The sequence below is a fragment of the Phaenicophaeus curvirostris genome, chromosome 20 (genome assembly GCF_032191515.1).
Source record: "Phaenicophaeus curvirostris isolate KB17595 chromosome 20, BPBGC_Pcur_1.0, whole genome shotgun sequence".
Lineage (NCBI taxonomy): Eukaryota > Metazoa > Chordata > Aves > Cuculiformes > Cuculidae > Phaenicophaeus > Phaenicophaeus curvirostris.
The window spans coordinates 8534041-8554998 of NC_091411.1; the positions used below are offsets into that span (position 1 = coordinate 8534041).

The following is a 20958-nucleotide window of genomic DNA, read 5'->3' on the forward strand; positions in this document are numbered from 1 at the left end:
TCCCAACTACAGTCAGCACTTGCAGGAAAGCCCAAGGCCTGAGCTCTCTGGTTGGGTTTGAGAGCCAGTTCTTGGGGGAAAAAAAACCCTCTACAGAGAAAAGACCCAAGAGAAATCTACACAACAGCATAGACATTCTTCGTGCCAAAGATAAACATTTAACTTTTTCCCTGTTGATCAAAATCTTCCTATACAAAACCAGAGGATTTCCACACAACCCCAGTACAAAGCTTGGATTTCTGAAACTACTCTAAGTTGGTGAGACCTTGCCATTACTCTTATTAGGAGACCGATTGTAATATAAAACAAGTTGATCCCAGGGTGAGCTAGATTTTATGAGAGGCCTTGGCTTAAACAAAGCAATTTCATCAAGCAGAAGAGACCCCTGGAAGCAAAACAACTCCAGGAGGGTCCCTGGGCAAAGACACCATTAAACAAATCAATCCCGGTTATGAGAACTAGGATGAGCATTCTTGACCAAGAAATACAAACTTTCACCTCATCCACTTACGTTTCCATGCTCAAATCATAGAATCATAGAATAACCAGGTTGGAAGAGACCCACCGGATCATCGAGTCCAACCATTCCTATCAAACACTAAACCATGTCCCTTAGCACCTCGTCCACCCGTCCCTTAAACACCTCCAGGGAAGGGGACTCAACCCCCTCCCTGGGCAGCCTGTTCCAGTTCCCAATGACCCTTTCCATGAAGAATTTTTTTTTGAAGTGACAGAAAGCCAGCGCACTAAATCTTGGGGTTTTAAAAAAGATTATTAATATATCATAATATTATGCCTTTAATATTATTATTCTTTTTCTTCATTGTGCAACTAGTGGTTATAATTGCTTTCCAGCTTCCCTTTGGCATGGAGATCTCCTAAAAGCTGCAGTTTTATTTCTGTGCAGCTCTCACCATTCACAACAGATGTCCAGTTTGTTTCAAATATTCAACAGCTTAATGATTAATCAAGTAATTTCACCTACAAAAATATATAATTTTATGCTATGAAGCTTTAAAAATGGCATTACCTGCCAGGAAAAAAGAAAGCAAAACAACTTTGTGCCCTCATTAAGAGCTCTAGAAACCAGCTGGGCTTTGTAAAACTGAGTCTTTTCCCCTGTTCTCTCCCTCCCTGGCAAAGTGGGGAGCAGTTTCACTGCAGCATCCTGGATTCTTTTCTTCATCCCTTGACAGAACGATATCTTGTTTCTTCAGAAATCCTCCTCTAAGGAGCAAGTCCCCACTGTCACCTTCAAAAAGTCCCTTTTGCAGCGTTTTTTCCAGCACTGACTCCCCACGCGGCACCGAAAGCAGCTGAAATCCAAGAGCTGGGTCTGCAGTCACTAGGACACATTTCCAAGCATTTGCCCCATCTCGCTGTGAAGCCAATTTGTCCTCAATGAAGCTTTCACAGTTTGTCCTCAGGGACCCCAGTGGGCTGAGCTGGGGCTAAGCAAGGCTACAGCGCCCTTTGTTGTGCCCTCAAGAAATGAGCAACCAGAAGAGCATATTGGAGAGCTGGAAACCTGCAACGTTTAGTTGCTGTGAGGACACTCACGACTGATTTAATAGCGTGAGACTCAAAGCGAACTGGTTTATTTTAAGCTCGCAGAGACCAAGTTTGCCTGGCTTAATGCATTCTGACTTTTAGATTGAGGACGTAAATATCTTGAGACTTTGGACAGATTCTTTGGAGGGCACACGGCTTGAAGGAGGAAACCAGATTCAAAAATAATACCTGGAATTGTTTCAACAGTGCTATAACTGATCTTACCAGGACCAACGGAGCAGCCAAAGTATGGCCATCTGTTTCCGCTCCCCACTGCCCTCCCGGCTGACTTCAAACCACCCCACCGGCAGAAAATGCATTGAGCATCCCGTGCAGGCAGGACAATTCAATAAACCTAAAACCAAAAAGGAACACTTCATTTTAGCAGAGGAAGCTGTAGTGATGTGACTCACTTGGTGGCTTTGGAGGGTCTCCCCCACCTTTCAGCACTGTCAGGGCTTCAATTTGCATTTGCCCTGTTACAACCACGCAGCTCTCGAGCAGTGTGCCGCTCCAGAGCATCAGGGTGGTTAGAGACATCTTTGGGCTTGCTGCCTGCTGACCTGAGCCCACTTGCAGGTTGGGATGTACACGGCACCTCCATGTGGATCTGCTGGAGGGTAGGGAGGCTCTGCAAAGGGATCTGAACAGGCTGGACCGCTGGGCTGGGACCAGTGGCAGGAGGTTTAACAAGGCCAAATGCCGGGTCCTGCACTTGGGGCACAACAACCCTGAGCAGCTGACTAGGAGAAGCCTGGCTGGAAAGCTGCCTTGAGGAGAGGGACCTGGGGGTGTTGGTTGACAGCGACTGAACAGGAGCCAGCAGTGGCCCAGGTGGCCAAGAAGGCCAATGGCATCTTGGCTTGGATCAGAAACGGCGTGGCCAGCAGGTCCAGGGAGGTTCTTCTCCCTCTGGACTCGGCACTGGTGAGACCGCTCCTCAAATCCTGGGGTCAGTTCTGGGCCCCTCACCACAAGAAGGATGTTGAGGCTCTGGAGCAAGGGAAGGTTCAGGCTGGACATTAGGAAAAAAATTTTCACGGAAAAGGTCATTGGGCACTGGAACAGGCTGCCCAGGGAGGTGGTTGAGTTACCTTCCCTGGAGGGGTTTAAGGGACAGGTGGACGAGGCACTGAGGGACATGGTTTAGTATTTGGTAGGAATGGTTGGACTCGATGATCCGATGGGTCTTTTCCAACCTGGTGATTCTATGATTTTCTGGACTCCAAGACTAGCATATGGGAGATGGGCAGAGTTTTGGCTCCGCTTCTTCCCACTCTTGACCTGCCAGGTACCCTGCTGGGGACATGCCAGGCCAGCTCTGTCCCTCCAGACGGGTCACCAGGAGAGGCATTGTGCTTGTCAGACTCGGTTGCTTACATCACTGCTTCTGGGGAACCTGTCCCACCTCCCATCCTGGCCACTTTTTACTGGTCTGAGTAATGGTTTCCTATTGTGGTTTGGTCACAGAGTCCTTCCCGTCCGTAATTTGGCCACTGCTTATAGAAGCTTCCAAATAAAGCCTTGACATGACCATCATCCATAGCCCTGAAGGTGAAGCTGGCCACGGTGGCCGCACTGGGGACAGCTCTAGCAGCGAATACTCAGTAGAGTTTCATCTTACACCAGCTCAAGGGCTTTGGCAGCCCCAACGGCTACTGCACAAAAGGGAAAGAAGCCACGTGGCAAGAATGCTCTTGCCAGGACAACTCCACGCAGGCAGACTCCTGTTTACACGGAGCCACTTGGAGCAGCAAAGCAGGTTTATTGGGGAGCTTTCTGGTGCCATCTCGAGCTGATTCCCCACCCAAGCCCACCAAGATGCTGCTCTGCTGCACCTTCCATCAGACAAAAGGTGGAAAATGGACCTCAGAGATGGTCTTTTCAGGACCGTCCTATTAAGCCATCTGTATGACCACATTGGCAGTAGGACCATACTGCGACACAATATGTTGCCTCAGCACAGGAAACTTACTCAGAGCCCCCGGTGCTTCATCTGATGGGGATTTTTCTTCTTTTTCCACCAGCCACTGCTGTAAAGCTGCGCTAAGAGGCAGCTACAACCCCCAGCAGGAAGCTGTGTCTCATTAGCAGAGGTAAACAATTCCTCTGAACGTGACGAGTCAGGAGAGCATATTAAATATGTCAATATCTTAGGTTTTTTTTAATCCCCATTCCAGAACACCGTGTCGCAGCAGGAGAAGACCCTCCCCCAGCACAGCTCAGAGCCTCCTGCATCCTGGCCGGCATCTCCCTTTGCTTAGGGCATCTCACCCTCTTTGGGAAGGGAGTGAGGGGCTCCTGTGCCCTCACCTCTTGACCTGACTCACCCAAGCAAGCCTGAGCACTTCATTGATTTCCCTCACTCGGTGCAAGGAAGTGAAAAATAACAAAACTATAGCCATTTGCTTTTAAAACATCCATCAAAGCACTTATCTGGTAGCATCCCTGCTCCGGGGATGAGCACCGCACTGGACCTCAGCAGCTCCGACTCCAGCCCTGCTTCCCAACACACAGCGAGACGGCAAAAGCCACACACGGTTCAAAGTTAAGGCAGCAACGGGAGGAGCAAATCCCAGCACAGCACTCGTGGCTTTACTGCCAGGCAGGTGCTTGTCTGCGAGCGAGACGATGTTGAAAACAGTATGAGTTTTGCCCCATTTTACCAACTGGCTTCTGCTGCTTTCCCTGGCAGCTTCATACACACGTACGCAGCATTACATACTTTATTTACAGGAGTCCCATTTTCTCCCCAAGGCTGCTGCTGCATCCCCTGCGAAGGAACCTGACGCTCACGTACAGATCAGCTGCTCGCTATATTGTTTTATCCACGCTGCTGGTGGAGAAGCCTTCTGCCTTATTTACAGCATGCTACTCAGAAGACAGAATTATTTATGCCCTCCTGAGCTTTTCTAGGCTCCTCAGCGCTGTGGCCTCCGCTCACAGTGCAGTCGCTCACATTCAGCGCGTGTCTCCAAGCTGTGGGGAGGCATCAAAGGCCCATTTACAGACACAGAGTGGAGAAACTCTAAGAAGCTCCCAGCACTTCTGGTTGCCCAACCAGAGGTGGCAAAGCCTAGATTTTCCAAAGCCCCTCGTGTTACACGTTGTTTCCACATTCAAAGCACGGACACGTTTTGCATCCGAGAGCATCCATTTGCTCAAGCCAGATCCCCCCTCTGCTTTGCCCAGGTTATATGCAGAACACCCTAAAAGCAGGTCAGAAGCACTTAGACCCCAACAGTTTCCCAGGTCAAAGCAAGCACATTTTGCAAGATCAGTCTGCAATGCCACATGCACAGGAGCATCCTCTTCCCACACTTGCAGCAGGGCTCTCCCAGCCCTAGGACAGCCCCCAGCCCTGCACCTCGTTTGTTTGAGCCTCCAGCTACCAGCATCAGCTCCCTGAATCCCAGCATAGCCCCAGTGCTTCTGGAGGTCCCCGAGGCCGGGCAAGAGCATGCTGCTCTACACAGTCAACACCTTCCCACAGACCCCCAGCTACACGCAAAGCATCCACAAACCAAACCACAAAACCCGGCTCGGTCTTACCTTGCAAGTCGGCTGTGCTCGAGAAGGTTGGACCTCACACCCCAGCAGGCTCCTTGCCTCCAGCCATCAGCTCTGAGCTGCTCCAGCTGCTTTATCACCTCCTCCTCTGCCAGGTGGCTCTGCCTCCCTGATGAGGGTCCCACCGCAGCAGAGCCCCTTCTTGTACCAGTCTCTCTCCCTTCCTCATCCTCTGGATTTTGAGTCAGAGAGGGAAGTAAAGCGACAGCAAAGAGATTCTTCATAAGCAAAAAAAGATTTGCGGTGTGCTGCAGAGTCTTTTTGCAGATAGTACCCACTATAACACAGTCCCATGTCATCTCCAAGGTAGGTCTGACCCACGAGCTTCCTGAGGCAGGGTCTGCAGGACAAGAGAGACCCCCAGCTTGTAATGACAAGCTTTAACACACGTATGGATTAGCAATAAACCCATTGGCACTGCTAACCCTGATGCCTGTCTTCAAAACTACAACATTTGGTGTGTGACCTTGACAATATGTCCTCACTGCAGTTCAGCACATGTGCTTGTGTGCGTGTGTCCCTGCAAAAACATATAAGCTTGGCTGTGCGCTGCCACTTTGGGGCAAAATGGGATGGCTGGACCTATTCTCCTATTGCCCAGACCTGCAGGCAAGGAGTAACGTAGCAGTGGACGTTGTTGCCTGGATGGGATAAGCCATCCTTCCCACGATGGTCCCTGGGAAGACCATCGCACCTCCTGTCTGCAGCTGGGGAGAGCAGCCAGGCGCAGCTGCAAAAGTCAGGTTCTGGATAGGCAGATGTTAACTGATGTTCTCTTCTATTTGCCATGGGTTAAGGGCACCTGGGCAAGCAGCAAGTGGCTGGGGATGTTGTTCGGGTTGCAGAAGTCCCGTGTCCTTTCTGGGCACGGGTGGGTGGGCACAGAACTGCTTGCACTATTCCCTTCCCAATCTCCTGTCTGCTCAGCCACTGGTCGGTTTGGGTAGGTTGAACTGAGAAGTCACCAGCAATGGTCATCACGTCAGGCTGAGCGTGTTCATCCTGCACATCCCCGAGGCCAGGATGGTGTCCTGGAGACAGCAGAGGCACTGGGAGCACAAATCTCTGCTCTCTCCACCACCACCTGGCCCTGTCCCACTCAGAACTGGAGAATCTGGTTTCCAGCCGTGCTCAGAGGCGCTGAGGCAATGGTGTGTCCTCAGCCCATTCAGCATCAGAAGCCATCAGAGGCATGGATGTGCTTTGGGGATTTCAGCCTTTTGGCTCTTGTAAGGGAGCAGGGGTGAATGCAGCTTTCCATAGGCTTGTAACTCAGCCAACCTTAAGCAGAGTTTCTCAGAGACCATCTCGGGGAACGCGCTTTCTATGAAAATTGCCCCTGTGCCAAATTGAAAGGCCCTCTCCCAAAGGGGCTTTCAAAGGAAACAGCTCAGCTGTTCCTATAGCAAAGGCAAAGCTAGGTATTTCGCTCTTAAATTCATACTCAGATCCAGCATCATCCAGAACCAAACCCCTGTTATGCTCCACTTGAGCCCAGCAGTTAACGTTTGACACAAGCAGCTACAAACAGGGCCCAGTAATGGTGTGAACCTTAACAATGTGAACCTTGGAGGCTGAGGGGAGACCTCATTGCTCTCTCCAACTCCCCGAAAGGAGGTTGTGGAGAGGAGGGAGCTGGGCTCTTCTCCCAAGTGACAGGGGACAGGACGAGAGGGAATGGCCTCAAGCTCCACCAGGGGAGGTTTAGGCTGGACATTAGGAAAAAATTTTTCATTGAAAGGGTCCTTGGGCACTGGCAGAGGCTGCCCAGGGAGGGGGTTGAGTCACCTTCCCTGGAGGGGTTTAAGGGCCGGGTGGACGAGGTGCTGAGGGACATGGTTTAGTGATTGATGGGAATGGTTGGACTTGATGATCCAGTGGGTCTCTTCCAACCTGGTGATTCTATGATTCTGTGAGCTTGGGAACAGGCCTGCAATGCCCACACAACGCCCAGGTGTTGCCTTCTTCTCTCGTGACCGTTGTTGTTGTTCCAGGAGAACCCGTACTTGTGCAGCGATGAGTGTGATGCCTCCAACCCAGACCTGGCCCACCCGCCAAAGCTCATGTTTGACAGCGAGGACAATGGGCTCTCCACCTACTGGCAAAGCGTGACGTGGCGCCGGTACCCAGAGCCGCTGCTGGCCAACATCACGCTGTCCTGGAACAAGAGCATCGAGCTGACAGATGACATCGTGATCACCTTCGAGTATGGCCGACCCACCATCATGATGCTGGAGAAGTCGCTGGACAATGGGAGGACTTGGCATCCGTATCAATATTATGCAGATGACTGCATGGAGGCCTTCAGCATGCCAGCACGGAGGGTCCGGGACCTCTCCACCACCAGTGCCAACAGGGTCCTCTGCACGGAGGAGTATTCCCGCTGGGCGGGTTCCAAAAAAGAGAAGACCGTCCGGTTTGAGGTGAGGGACCGCTTTGCGATCTTTGCTGGCCCTGAGCTCAAGAACATGGACAACTTGTACACTCGGCTGGAGAGCGCCAAAGGACTCAAGGACTTCTTCACCGTGACCGACCTGAGGATGAGGCTGCTGAGACCTGCCCTGGGGGGCACCTACGTGCAGAGGGAGAATTTGTATAAGTACTTCTACGCCGTCTCCAACATTGAAGTCACTGGCAGGTAAAGGCTGCTCTATTGCTTTGGGTGTCTCTTCTCGGAGGGGTGAGAAGAGTGTTACTGCTAGAAAACTAAGCCAGTGGCATTTCTGTCTACTAATAAGATTATCAGTGTTTCTCCCTCTAATAACCATTCTCCCCAGGCACAGCAGCATCAGTAATAAAACAGACGTGTCCATGGAGGGAATGGCTGGGGCACCTCCAAGGCTGCGTCTGAGAGAAGGGCTGTGTCCTCCTGGAGGTGGCACAGGGGGGAGCTGGGATGCGGCTTGGATGGACGAACAGTCAGGGTCTGAGTTCCCTCTCAGATGCCCCCTCCCCAGCTGTAAAAACACAGCCAGCCTCTGCCCAAAAATCTCAGGGGTGATCCTAGTGGATCTTGAGGGGGTGAGGAATGAGGTTCACCCCACTAAACTCCAGCTCACTGCCAGTTATGAGCAGGATGGGCCATCCCAAGTCAGTTCTGCACCCCTAGAGCAACCTCAGACCTGGGAGAACAAGTCTGGGGTGAGGGTAACCCCCCAACAGAGCTGGGGCAGGGGAAGGTGGAAGGGAGTTTGTTTCTCCTGGTTTCTGTTTTTCATTTCTCTGTTCGATGCCATATGTTACGTTATGACATCAACTGAAAAAGCAAAGTAAGGTGGAAAAATGCCGAGATGGCTAATTTCCCATCCAGCTTGTGCGAGACGTAGAGGCGAGAGGGGAAAAATCTCCCCCTCACCCACTCCGTGCGAACAAGAATCACCACAGTGACAGAGGAGCTGTTTGTGTCGGTTCCAAAATGTTTGCTTGAGACTTGCAAGCAAAAATGTTTTGCAGGTGCCATCAAGGCTGGCTTTGAGTGAGCTCCAAGGAGAAAGAATCTGCAGTGAGGGATGGGAGAGCCCTTTGCTCCCATGGGGGAGGCAGGAGGCAGCAGTGAAGGCCACAGCAGGCAGAGGGCTTGGTCTCTCTCTTGGCACGGTCACCTCTCTGGGATGAGCAGCTGTGGCTCTTGGCTTGGCTGGCGGTGTGTTTGATGCCCTTGTGCGATGACCTTTGGTTTGCAAGCACAGAGATAACTGTGCAGGTAACCAAGGACTTGTTACTGCATCTACAGCAGCCTTAGGATACTTAATGCTCTAAGATATAAGTTAAACCTCTCTTGGTGTGCTGCGAACGCCTCCTTCCCCAAAGCCTGGTACCTTTTCCGTGTGCCTTGGGCAGGATATGTTGCTTCATTACTATTGACTTCTGGCTGTGCTTGTGGGATTCTCCACAAACCAGGACCTTGTTGGCTTTTAGGTTTCTTCCCCCAGTCCCTCAACAGCTTTTGAACTCACTGGCTACTTTTCATACCTTTTAATACTAGCAGAGATTGTATCAAGAGACAAAATCCCTACAGATTCTGTGAAAAAAAGGCAACTGGGGCAGGGGAGGAAAGCCCCTTCGAACACCCTGGGGAGGAAGGGGCACAACCTCTATGAGACATCTGAGAGTCCACAGCCACCTGCACCCAGGAGACAGCGCTGGCAAGGGAGAGTTGGGCTGCAAATGCCCGGTGGAAGCTGCAATGCTGCTTTTTTTTTTTTTGCTGGGGCCAGAACAAGATGGGTTTGGGATTGTTGGCTAAATCCTGGTGGCCTCCGTCCCGAGCTGGCGCGCTGCCTGCGTGGACGGCTGCCCACGGCTGCTGCAGAGCAGCGGCCCCGCTCCCCTCCTGGCTCTGCTCACCAAGAGCTGCTTGACTGATGCAGCAAGGTCTCTTGGGAAGAGAAGGCTTTTCCTTGGCCAGGGACAAAGCAAACTCTATTTTTTCCAGCCCAAACTCCAAGTCCTGAGCTACAGCAAGACCCAGCTTCGCACTGCTCCGGCTCTCCCTGGCTGTCCTAAGCCAGTCTCCATGAGAAGGGGACACTCATCCTGGATGGATGGTTGAGGAATAAGTCAATGCTTGTCCTAGGATGACTCTTCAAACACCAATGCATGCAGGGCAGGGCAGGACAACCTGTGGATAAGTGATGTACAAGGCAGAGAAGCTTCATGTGCATTAGCTCCGCTCCTGTGATTATTCCAATCCCAGCAAGCAGGGTTTTTTTTTTTTTGCTGGAAAGCAATCTAATTCCAGCTGTAAGCAAAGCCAGTTACAGTGCAGGGTCTAAAACCAAATTAAATCTTGTGTATGGCTCAACAAGGGATGGGTTATTGAGAGGAAGAGAGGAGAAATCGATGTGAGCCTGACAGGAGAGCTGCTCGGAGAAGCAGGGGGGGCAGGTAGGGCAGGGCTGGGGATGAACAGCACCTCTTCTAGGATGTGGGGACAACCACGTTCAAGGAACAGGAGGGAATCACCTAGATAAAATGGGGGGTGCTCTTAGGGAGACACCAGAGAGGTCGTGAAAATGGGAGGGAAGATGATAGTGGAGAAATGAAGGCTCAAAGGCAAAAAGCAACCACAAGATCTCAGACAGGGGAGTGGAGGAGTGGTGTGTGGCATCAGGGGAATGCGGCATCGCCTGTGCCCCCGTACGGCACCAGGATTTTGACAGGCAGCTGACAAGGAGATACATGGCAGCACATTTCCAGTTGATATTCATGGTCAAGGGAAGAGCAAAGCTCTTTGCCCTCAGAGCAGACCATGAGCCTGGGTGGCTTCTTGTGCCACAGCTGATGGGTTCAGAGAGGTTTCTCAGATCCCCTTGACCCACGTTCAAGGAGATCTGCTCCTCGGCACAGTCCATCCTTCAGCCCTCTGCTTTACACCAAGGAAAACCCTCACTATGATCTCCCAGGACTTCTGGGAAAAGCAGAAAGAGATGAAGCAAAGAGCATAGGGAGAAAGGAAAGGAGTTTTCTGCCTCCTGTATTTGTCTCTCTTCTGACCGCTGGACAGGGGTGGTTAAAAGTCTGCCAGGATCTCCAGAGGGTCTGTTGAATTCCGAGGGTCACTGCTCCCTTCCTGGTGCTGTGGAGTGGTGCTTCTGGGGCTCCTCTGCCCACTCCATCTGCATCTCCTCCCTCCACAGCCTCAGCCAGGTCCATTTCCCCGTTGATGGTTGACCGTTTATTTTTACTCTCTTTCTTCTCCTTTTCTTTCTTAATTCCTCCATCCTGTTCCTATTGATCACTGCAGAGTAACTGGAGATGCAGAGGAGTCGAGACAGGAATAGACACAAGCAAACCCATGGCCTGTGTGCTTGTGTTTGTGCCAAGCAGGGTGGGGAAGGGAAGCGGAAAGACTTTTCCCCACAGATCTCTATTCACTGCTTAGTTTTCTCCTCAGCGCAGCAATGAGCTCGGGCATCTTCTCGGGAATGGGTGAATGAGCTTTTCCTGGCTGCTGGCGCGACGAAAGCCGCCGCTTCTCTTTCCATTACACACCAGGTCTCTTTGGAGTAATTTTTTCCCCTTCCTAACGTCAGTCACCGTGGTGCTCAGTGGGGCACGCTCCATCACAGAGACATTAATAAGCCATAATTGAAGTTAATGTGCCATGGCCAGAACATGTGGATCCAGTTAGGAGAAATCTGATTGAGCACAAGTGAATCAATTTTAGGCTGATTATTAAGATTTCTCTCCTTCTTCCTCCCCTGCCCCCGTGCACACTCTGCCTGTCTATCTTGCCAGTGACGGGCAGTCCCTGGAGAAAGGCAGGAGAAAGGAGCAATATTCATCACTGAGCAGCTCCACATAACAGTGCCTCATCCCAGCCTTTGCTCAGACCAAAGAGGCACCAACAAGAGGAGGAGATTTCCAGTTTTGTGATGGCATTTCCTTTCTTCTCATTGCCAATTGCCTTTTGGAGGGTTTCCTTGGCCTCTCTTCCGCTCACACAAAAGAACTGAAGGGGAAAGCCCTCCATGCTCTCTTGCTTTCCCTTTGTACGGTTTTTAGTGCTGAGTGTGGATGCTCTCTGGGAGGCTTTGTTCTCTGCATGACTTGGGGTGGAAAGTTTGCACTAGTGGAGCAGAACAAATTCACCCAGACTGTTATCCTGGCCCCAGAGCCAGGATCAGGCACTTCAGACCTGAAGGATCAAGGCCACCCCATCAAAGCACCTCCCGCAGTAAATCAGGCAGGTTACTCATTAGCAGTATGCACATGCAAGGGATAAATTTTTCTGCCTCCTCAGTGACTCTCAAGATGCAGTGATGCTCGGAGCTGTATTGCTGTTAAAGACAAACCAATTCCTGCTCGGCTTGCTGGCTGCCTGCCTCCTGTCTTCCAAGCCAGTGCAACAATGGCAGCTCAGCATGCTTCTCCTGCAGTTGGAGCTCAGCTTGAGCCAGGGTGCCAGCGCAAAGTGTGTTCTGGCTTCCCTCACGCTGCTTTGCTCCTCTTGGACATTCCTCCTTCTGGCTCCGTTGATGAAGTTGTTGGAGAGCCTCCAGCCATAGCAGTTTGCAATCTTGACTTCTCTGACAAAGCTGTTTCTAGAAGGGAGGAAAGAAGAAGGTTTGGTCTGTGGAGCCTCTTGTTGAGGGTCTCAGGTTTTGTGTAATGCCCGGTGTCCCACCTGAGTGCCTTTCCTTGAGGAGCAGGATGGGACCTGCCAGCTGCACCACCACTGCTTTGCAGAAGGGGAACAGTAAGGGACTGGGGTCAATGATCTGTGAGAGAGCGGGTTTCTGCAGCCAAGCTTGAGTGCTGCCAGAGCATCACCCACAAAATAGCTACGAGCTCAGCCAACCAACCCCCAAGAACTAGCCCAACGTCCCTGCAGCCCACGACCAGCCTCCACCCACACTCAGCAGCTTTGGGAAGACCACAAAAACAGGGCAAGCACTGCCTGTACCTGTCCCTGCTCCTTCCCCTGCAGCTCCTGGCAGCCAGACCTTGGGTCCCAGGAGGTAAGAACATCCTCGTGTCAAGGACGGCCAAGTCTGTACCATGTTCCTCGGCCCGTCCTTGCCTCCGTGCTGGGCAGTCCCCGAGAGCTGGATGGCTAAATTTCCCTGGCGTTCCTCCAGGCTGGAATTAGCTGGAGTTCAAGAAAAAATCTTACCCTTGGTCATATAGTTAAATTAAGTTAACGTGCAGTGACTCTTTGCTTGGCTTTTCTTGAGTCTCTGAAAGGGTTTTGCTCCCACTGCAGTAAGATAGAGGGGAAACTTGCTGAACGGGAGGGAGTTAGCGAGAAATGCAGAAAGCTCCACCCTCCCCAGATGCTCATGACACTTTGTCAATAGCCGGAGACGGATGCCCAAGGTCCTATTACCTGCTCCTGGCTTTGGTTTGTGAAGGTTTTTATTTCCCCTCCGATTTTGTTGCCGAGTTGCGTCCGGCCCTCAGTGGATAATAGAATTTCATCGATAGACTGAGAAGGTGATGTATGTTAAAGCACTTAATATAAAGAGACTTCTACAGGAGCCCAAATTCAATTTGGCCAATGAACTCAATTGCAGGCGTTATTGCATTCCAGGAGAAAGACCAAGAGCATTTATACACATTACTCTGCAAATATTTATGTTCACGTATCTTGTGATGTCCTCTTCACCCTTCCTCCCTTCTGTTGCCCGACCCCCTAATGGGGAAGTTTCGTTTTGTGTGTGCTTTTTAAGATGGTTTTGAATGTAAATAACGTTCTACCAGTCAGCAGGATCTTGACAGCTGGTGAGTGTCAACTTATTTAAAATAAATAGCCTCTTGAATGGGAACAGCCAGATAGCGCGCTCTCCACTTTGGCATCTTTTAAATTGTCTCCTCTTTGTAACCCAAACCTCAAATCATTTTGAAGGGCAGCGAGGAGGATTCCTCCCTGACAGGAGGGCTCATCCATCCCTACCATACCACCAAAAGTGAAAACCCGCAAGGGAAAAAGAACACACGCAACATGTCCTTCTGACCTAACCCAGGATTGTTTTTCAGTTTTTTGGCTCTGCAAAAAGCAGCAAAACCCAGAAGCCTCTCTCCCTGGTTTAAGTGGAAAGAAAAAACCCATCAAAATAGCTTTTCCTTCCCCCTTCAGCCCTTGAACTGCAGGCTCAGTTACACTCCCAGCCCTGCTCCTGGGATGAATGAGTTGCCGTCACCTTCTTCAGCCCTTTCAGCCCCGCTCCAGCCACTGGCAATAGCAAACCTCTGCTGGAGCGACCTCCCAGCAAGGCGATTCCTAATATAACTGCTCTCCGCAAAGGAGCAACGCTCCTTCCGTGGCCCAGCCATTAGAAGCTATTTTTACCTGCTTCCGCATGCACAGATGGGCCAGAAACATTCCAAGCTCAGCGCCCGTTATGCTTTGCCCAAAAGATTTGCTCCCTGGTTTTGCTGAGCTGCCAAAACTCTTGCAAAGGAGCAGGTAAAAAGTGTGTAAGTCACGGCCAGGCAGCTGCCGGAGCGTGCTGCGAGCAACGGCTGGATGACAATAGAGAGATGGAGAAGAGTTATTCACGTTTCCCCGAGAGCTGAGATCAGTTGAAACATCGTTTTCCTCAGGGATGGAGAGGAAAGAGCTCCCTTCAAACACATCATCCCATGAGACTCATTAAAGGCTCATCAATTACAGTGAGAGCAAACAATTCAGGGGAAAGCTATCATAAGCCTTCCTTTGGATGGCAGTCATTAGCGGCTCTCCGCTGTGCGCTGCCTCTCCCCAGCGCCAGCTCGGGTGAGCTGAAAGGGGAGCAGGGGGGCACCACTGCCAAGTCTTGGAAAGGAGGTGATGGCCTACGTCCTCACCTAGGCTCTTTTTTTCAAGGAGCTTGGGGCAAGGCAGGATTGGGCCACGGTGGGAGCTGGGTGAGAGGCGCTTGGGGATGGAGCAGCTCTCTGGGTCTCCACCCAGCAAACCACAGAATCATAGAATCGCCAGGCTGGAAGAGACCCACCGGATCATTGAGTCCAACCATTCCTATCAAACACTAAACCATGTCCCTCAGCACCTTGTCCACCCGTCCCTTAAACCCCTCCAGGGAAGGTGACACAACCCCCTCCCTGGGCAGCCTCTGCCAGTGCCCAATGACCTTTTCCGTGAAAATTTTTTTCCTAATGTTCAGCCTGAACCTCCCCTGGTGGAGGTTTAGGCTGAACAACCCTACCCAGCACAGCAGTAGGGTCACAGCACCAGGCTTGGGCAGGGAGTGCCAGCACCCCAAGGCTGGCTCAGCCCCTTGGGGAGGGAGAGGGATGAAGAGCTGCTCTCTGTCTTTCTCTGCCGTACTTCCCTGCTCTGCAAAGTGAAATTATGGGCAGAAAAGAGGTTGTAAAACACATAAGGATCCCTGGAAGGAGAGCAAAGGGCTGGCATGGCTTCTTAAAATTATTTCAAAAGTCATTATTAATGAAAGCCCAGGGACAGTGGCTGCTTTCCCACTCCCAGCACGGCTCCAGCAGGTTTGCAGTACTCACCCCTGCCTGCACCCCCTTCCTAAGGCTGCACACGAGCATCTCTCTTGCACACAGGCTTGGAACCAGACGCCTCTCCAACCGCTCGCCACTGTGACCTCCGGCATGCTGACTTGGAGAAACGCAGGGACGGCAAACTGTTCTTTATGGCTGAACAAAAAGAAAAGAAAAAACAAAAGGACACTTTCCTGTAAGCTTCCCTTGGCACTCCAAACTCCACGGTGTTCCCTGGTGGAGGCATTGGCAGCATCAGCTGCCGCTGCACCACTCTGAGGGAAGGCAGCAGCTGAAGGACCTGCACTAAAGTAAACTGAGAAATGCCCCAGCGTGCAAATGGTAACACCTTGGGCCACTTTTGCTGGGCGTGGTGTGAGCCAGTTTCTGTTTAATGCAAAACACAGTTGTGAGCACTTACTGACAGCTCAGCACAGGATTTAGGTGTCCTCTGGCTGCGGAAGGTGCCTGTGGGGGCTGTAGCTCCTGCTGGGTGCGTGCTGGGGCTGCTCTGCTCCAGGCTGTGCCCCATCACGGCTGCATCCTCTGTAAGCTCTGAATGCTCAATGAGAAACAGCCTTGACCCGTGAGCCAGAGAGAAATGCTTCAAGCTCTTCAGATCACCTCTAGAGCCAAAGAGACCATATTGCAACCAGCATTTTGCTCTGGGACTGGAGCAGGGCCACTGCTGCTTTTTGCAGGACACAGCGCAGGTGTCTGCCCCACTGATGCTACTTAAGCCTCCTTGCTAAGTAGCTCCTAACCTTTCCCCATCCTCTCTTTCCTGCAAGGAAGATGAGCAAAGGCAAGAAGCACTAGCAGCTCCCACCCAGGGGACTGGGCTAATGTCATTTATTCCAGTCTCCACCAGCTGGATCTTGGCTGGGGAAAGACGTTGGACACAGACAGTCAGCAAGCACACATGCTTGGGCTGGAGGCCCAGAGAACGAGGCAGAGAAGCCTGAAGAAGGGGTTAAAGCCGAGCTGCCAAGCGCGAGCAGCAGGGAGGCCTGGAAGCAGAAACCTTCGCACAAAATGGGGTTGGCAATCAGGGCTGGCTGAAGGCGCTCGGCTGTTCGCTATTAAATAATGCAGCCTGATTGATTGGGCTGAAAAGTGCTGTGTTGTGGGGTCAGCTTGCTGGGGTTATAGTTCTCTGCTTAGATTGATGATCCTCAAAGGTCGAATTCAGAAAGCAATTCCCCGGTAAAATTGATCCTTTGGATAACAAAACTTTTGCACGGTGGTGAAGGGTCGAACAGTGCGAAATATAAAGTGACCAGGGCAGAGGCAGGGTGTCCGGCTGCCTCTGCTTTCTCATTATTTAATTTTCTTTGTTTACACTGATTGGGAAGTGCTCTTCTCTGGGAAGAACAGTGTCTCATCACCCCTACGTGCAGGGCACATCCCTGAGCACCCAACCCATCCCCATCCCTCTGGAAGGGAAGAATACAGGTGGATTTGCAGGGACAGGAGGCAGCCGAGTGCTGTCCCTGGAGCTGCTGCTCAGCTCCCAGCCCTCCTCAGCAGCAAGTGAGCAGCTTGTGTGTACGAGCAGGCATGTCTCGCTGTCTCCTGCACGCATCCCCGCCTCGCTCTCCTGGTGGTGAGAAGGCTGGGTCCTACTGCTTGGTGGAGGGTTTGTAGCTGGAGCCAAATTAATAGCGAGCGGGTTTCATCCTCCTCTATGGGAGCAGCTTGGAGCCAGCAGAAGCATCCTGAAGCAGGAGATGCCAGAAGCAAGGATGTGCTACGGGCTGAGAGGGGCGATCAAGGCTGCTGCAGGACACCCTAGGGTGATGTCCCCACTGGCTGATGTCCCCACTGTGAGACTAGCAAGGTCAAGGACAGGAGCCAAGCGCTACCCTCCACATCATCCCAGACTTCAGGGAAAACAAGGGGGATTCCAGACCTCACCTTCCTTGCACCCCTGGGGTACAAAGGGTACCCCAGCTGGATTTTAAGGTTATGCCCTGGAGCTGGCTTCCATCCCCGCTCTCTTGCCAGCAGTAGGAGAGAGGAGAGCTGCGGCTCGCAGAAGCTGTTGCTCTGATGCAGCCTGGGCCCAGAGCGGCAGTGGGGAGGCTCTGACCTGCTTTAACCCACTATCTTGCCTCCTTTGCTCCTGTCTGCTCATTTTGAAGTGAGAGAAGGAGGCTGTGCTGGGTGGACACTGAATAATTTAGAGTCAGGCTCTGCAGCACGCCAGGGCTGAGCATGGCCCCTACCAAAAGGCTGCGATGGTGCAGCCAAAATCCTTCCTCGCTGGGGGCAGAGGGGTTAGAGAGCAGCTGAATTACAGCATCGCTCACGTGTAGGTACCAGCCAAAGCCACTTCCTTCTTCCGGATGCTCAGATTCACGGCTTGCTCCCAGAGCACTGATGCTCAGAGGCTGTTAGCGCTTTCAGCCGTGATGCAGCATCTCAGGCTCTCACTACCACACAAGTGGATCATGCTTAGTGTCTTTGTCTCTACTCATTGGACTGCGTTTTCTTCCTTCCTCCCTTACAGACTGCAATATTCCCTCCCCTGCTTCGTAAGAGGGTTGTAAGATGGGGAGAGAGAGACCTTTCATCCAGCTTATGCTTAGCCTCTGAGCAGGGTTTGCTAGAATTAAGGACAGGGAGGGAAGGAGGAGGAAAAAAAAATCATACGTGAGGTCAGCTTATCCAGCCATGTGTGAGAAGCGCAGCAAAAGTGGCCTCAGCGGGTCAGGCAGGCAGCTGGGGAGCATCTTTGGGGGCTCCAAGGGAGAGGGGCAGAAGCATCAGGAGCTGGTGAGCATACATCGTGCTGGCAGCTGGGAGGGACCCGGTTCACGGCTCCCAATCTAATCCAGGTTCTTTATCCCAGTGCAGATAGAACAGGAGAAGAATCAGGCCATGCTTCCTCTATCTTCTCTGCAAGTGGTTCATTCTCCTCAGCTCTTCATCTCTTGTGCAATTAGCCCTGTAAAACGAAGCGTTGCCCCATCAGACTTCTCTACACAGTCACATAAGGCACAACATTACCATTTTCTAATGGTTCTGCTTCTGAAAGCATAAATCATTGCACAAAGCAGTGAAAAAACAACGGGATGTGCTAGGGATCCACACTCTGGAATGAAATGAGAGGCGTTGGTCCCTGAAGTCTGTCTCATGGCCTCAACTTGGGCGCGGGAGTCACTAGCACCATGTGAGTTATGGGCTCAGCCTCCGTGCTCTGCGCAAGTCACCTCCAAAGCCTGAGCAACAGGAATTATTGTGCTCAGAGATAATTATTCCCTGCATACTGCACTACAGCTCATTAAAAGTTTGTTAATGTTTGCAAATTGCTGAATAGTGGTTTTCGTTCTTGCCTACTCTGATGAGGTGGGGACTTAAAGGCAGATTCTGATGGTGACTAGTTCTCTGTGTTATTTTGGTCACAGCAGGCTGGGGCTGCACTGTACGTAGAGAAAAACATTCGTGTCGTGCTACTTCACGCCAAGGAAACAAACCCTCTTGACTTCAGCACGCTGCGCAGGGGTCAAGGGGCCGAGTCCCTCCAGTGTTATCGATACTTTTCCATCTAAAGGTCGAGACTGCCCTCTCTGCCTCCAAGTAAATCCCTATATCTGAGCTAATCGCTCAGATTTCTGGAAAAAACGTGTGTGGCTCTTTCCTGGAGTCTCACTTGGAGATGTTGACTTACCATGAAATGATCTGTGCTGTTGCAGTCGGATGGTGGGAGTGAAGTGGCTTTCGTCTTGCAATAGAAACTGCAGCTCCAACTTGGATGAGGATGTGGACATTGAAACCCCAGCAGCAAATACCTGAGGAAAACAGCTGAACTGAGTGAAAAAAAACTGCAGAAGGAGCAGGAAAGGGGTAGCCATCCTAGCTTCACCTCTGCATTTTCATGCACACAGACAACACTGCGCCAGGGACAAGGATTGGAAGTAATACCTGATGGCTGTTCTCCTGTCTCCCTCTTCCAGGTGTAAATGCAACCTCCACGCTAACCTGTGCACCTTCAAAGAAGGCAGCCTTCAGTGTGAGTGCGAGCACAACACCACAGGGCAGGACTGCGGCAAGTGCAAGAAGAACTTTCGCTCCAGGTCTTGGCGAGCAGGATCCTACCTGCCTCTCCCCAATGGTTCCCCCAATGCATGTAAGTAACCCGCAGCGAGCCAGCCCTGGCCACGCTCCCACGTCAGGCTGCACGACATCCACAGGCTGGAGCAGATTCTGATCTTGTCCTTCTCTGTCTTGAATTAGTGCAGGATGCTCAGCTTTGGAAAGGAAAGTGGATATTTACCTGGGTCCCGGTATATGGAGAAATGAGAGAGGTTCTGAGTGGATGCAGAGGTGATTTGTTGGCTATTGGGAGTGAATGATGAGTCCAGGTGATGGCTGAGAATAGGAAGGATGACCTTGGGCCAAGGCATAGGTCCATGGCTTTGTGGCAAGGTGAATTACTGTCCTTTGAAGAAGACATTGCTTAACCACAGTAGAGCACTGGCTTTCAAGTAGTCCACGGGCTCAGCGCCGGCGCTACTCAGCTATGAGAGTGCAGGTTGCTTTCTGGATTGCTTTCTGGATCCCTTATGTCAGCATTTCAGGCAAGCGCCATGAGCTGCGGTCCCTCTGCGCAGCTCCAGTCTCATCCAATTGCTCTCTGGAGCAAGGCACTGACAGAAGCAGAGGCGTGCGGATGAGATGAAGGATGCAAACCCACCATCGCTCAAGCAGGGGAATTGGGGCAGGAAACATCACAGATGGGCTGGTTTCTCCTGGGTGTCTGTCCAGTCCACATTAACAGACTTGTTTAAATGTCATGGAGCCACAGTAGCCGCTCCAGCCTTTCAAGCAGCGGCTTTTAGCATTACCAAAGAGAATATTTTCCTTTCCTCCCCCCAAATTTTTTGAAAGATTTATGTGCTTTAAGATGATCAAAGCTGAAATTCAGGCTCCAAAGGCCGTGACGGGAATGTTTTGTGTGCCAGGGATGGTAGATGAGCAGGTTCTTTGAAAGGGAGCGAGCTTGTCAGCTCCCACCAAGCGGCTGCATTGCTTCAAAGGAGCCTGGGAGAATTTCTGGTGTTGACAGGCGCAGACATGCTGTTCTCTCTCTTTTTCTCCCTCCGTTCTTCGTGTCTCTTCCTATTTCTCTTTCTCCTCTGCTCTTTCTTCTCCCATTCATCTCTCTTCCCATCTGTCACTCAGTTCTTTTCCCCTTCCCCACCCTAACTCTCTCTGTTGCTTCCTCCTCTCCCCATCAACACCATCCTCTTCCTCTGCAACACAGGCAGTTCTTTGAAGCCCTCTCCTCTTGGTGGTCCTGCCTCTTCCATCACTGGTCCAGTGCTTTATATTCATTCAAAGCTGAGATTTGCCATGATTTATCTGCTTGTTACAGTAGGGAGGACCGTGGCTGTTAGTCTCTCAGGTGCTGAAAGCCAGAAGCTGGTCCTTGGGTGGCTCTCGGCTGTTTTGAGGTTTGAAACCTGTGGCTTTGCAGTGTCCTGTTGAGTGAGTAACAAGCAGGTTCAGACCCTACTTAGCAGAGTGAACATCTCAGAAGATGTGCTTGTCCTTTGCTGGGCTTTAATGATAGGTCAAGGAAATGTTTAACAGAAAAACCCATCAGGAAAGACTTCTCCTCCCCCAAGTGAAAATCTTGAAGTGCCAAGACAGCACTATCAGGTCACCTCTGTGGTCTGACAAAAGACATTGTGGCAAACTGATATGGCTATGGGCAAGACCCCACCAATTACTGCTGTTTGGTCCCACGTTATGCATCTGTTTCATCTCCTGCTGGTATACAAGCTGATGGCATCCTGTTTCCAGTGACCAGGCTTCTTCTTATTTTTTCCAGGTGCAGCTGCAGGCTCAGCCTCTGGCAGTAAGTAAAAACATAACTGA

At 51.4% G+C, this 20958-nt stretch overlaps 1 protein-coding gene and 1 long non-coding RNA gene across 6 annotated transcripts in view; one reads left to right on the plus strand and one right to left on the minus strand.

The window, feature by feature from the left end:
* Window positions 1-20958, plus strand: part of NTNG2 (netrin G2) — a 50278-nt gene that overhangs the window by 16488 nt on the left and 12832 nt on the right. For all 4 annotated transcript variants that reach the window (XM_069873369.1, XM_069873370.1, XM_069873371.1 and 1 more), the window contains exons 3-5: window positions 7116-7759; window positions 19032-19204; window positions 20912-20938. In XM_069873369.1, coding sequence (XP_069729470.1) covers window positions 7116-7759; window positions 19032-19204; window positions 20912-20938 — 844 coding nt within the window. The remainder of the gene's footprint in view (window positions 1-7115; window positions 7760-19031; window positions 19205-20911; window positions 20939-20958) is intronic.
* LOC138729203 (uncharacterized) lies at window positions 10470-15211 on the minus strand. Of its 2 annotated transcripts, XR_011338849.1 has the most exons (4): window positions 15082-15211; window positions 12953-13021; window positions 12530-12715; window positions 10470-12167 (listed from the first exon to the last, which is right to left on the minus strand). It is a non-coding gene; the product is annotated as an uncharacterized lncRNA (long non-coding RNA). The 2 variants fall into 2 exon arrangements; XR_011338848.1 differs by having other exon boundaries at window positions 12530-13021.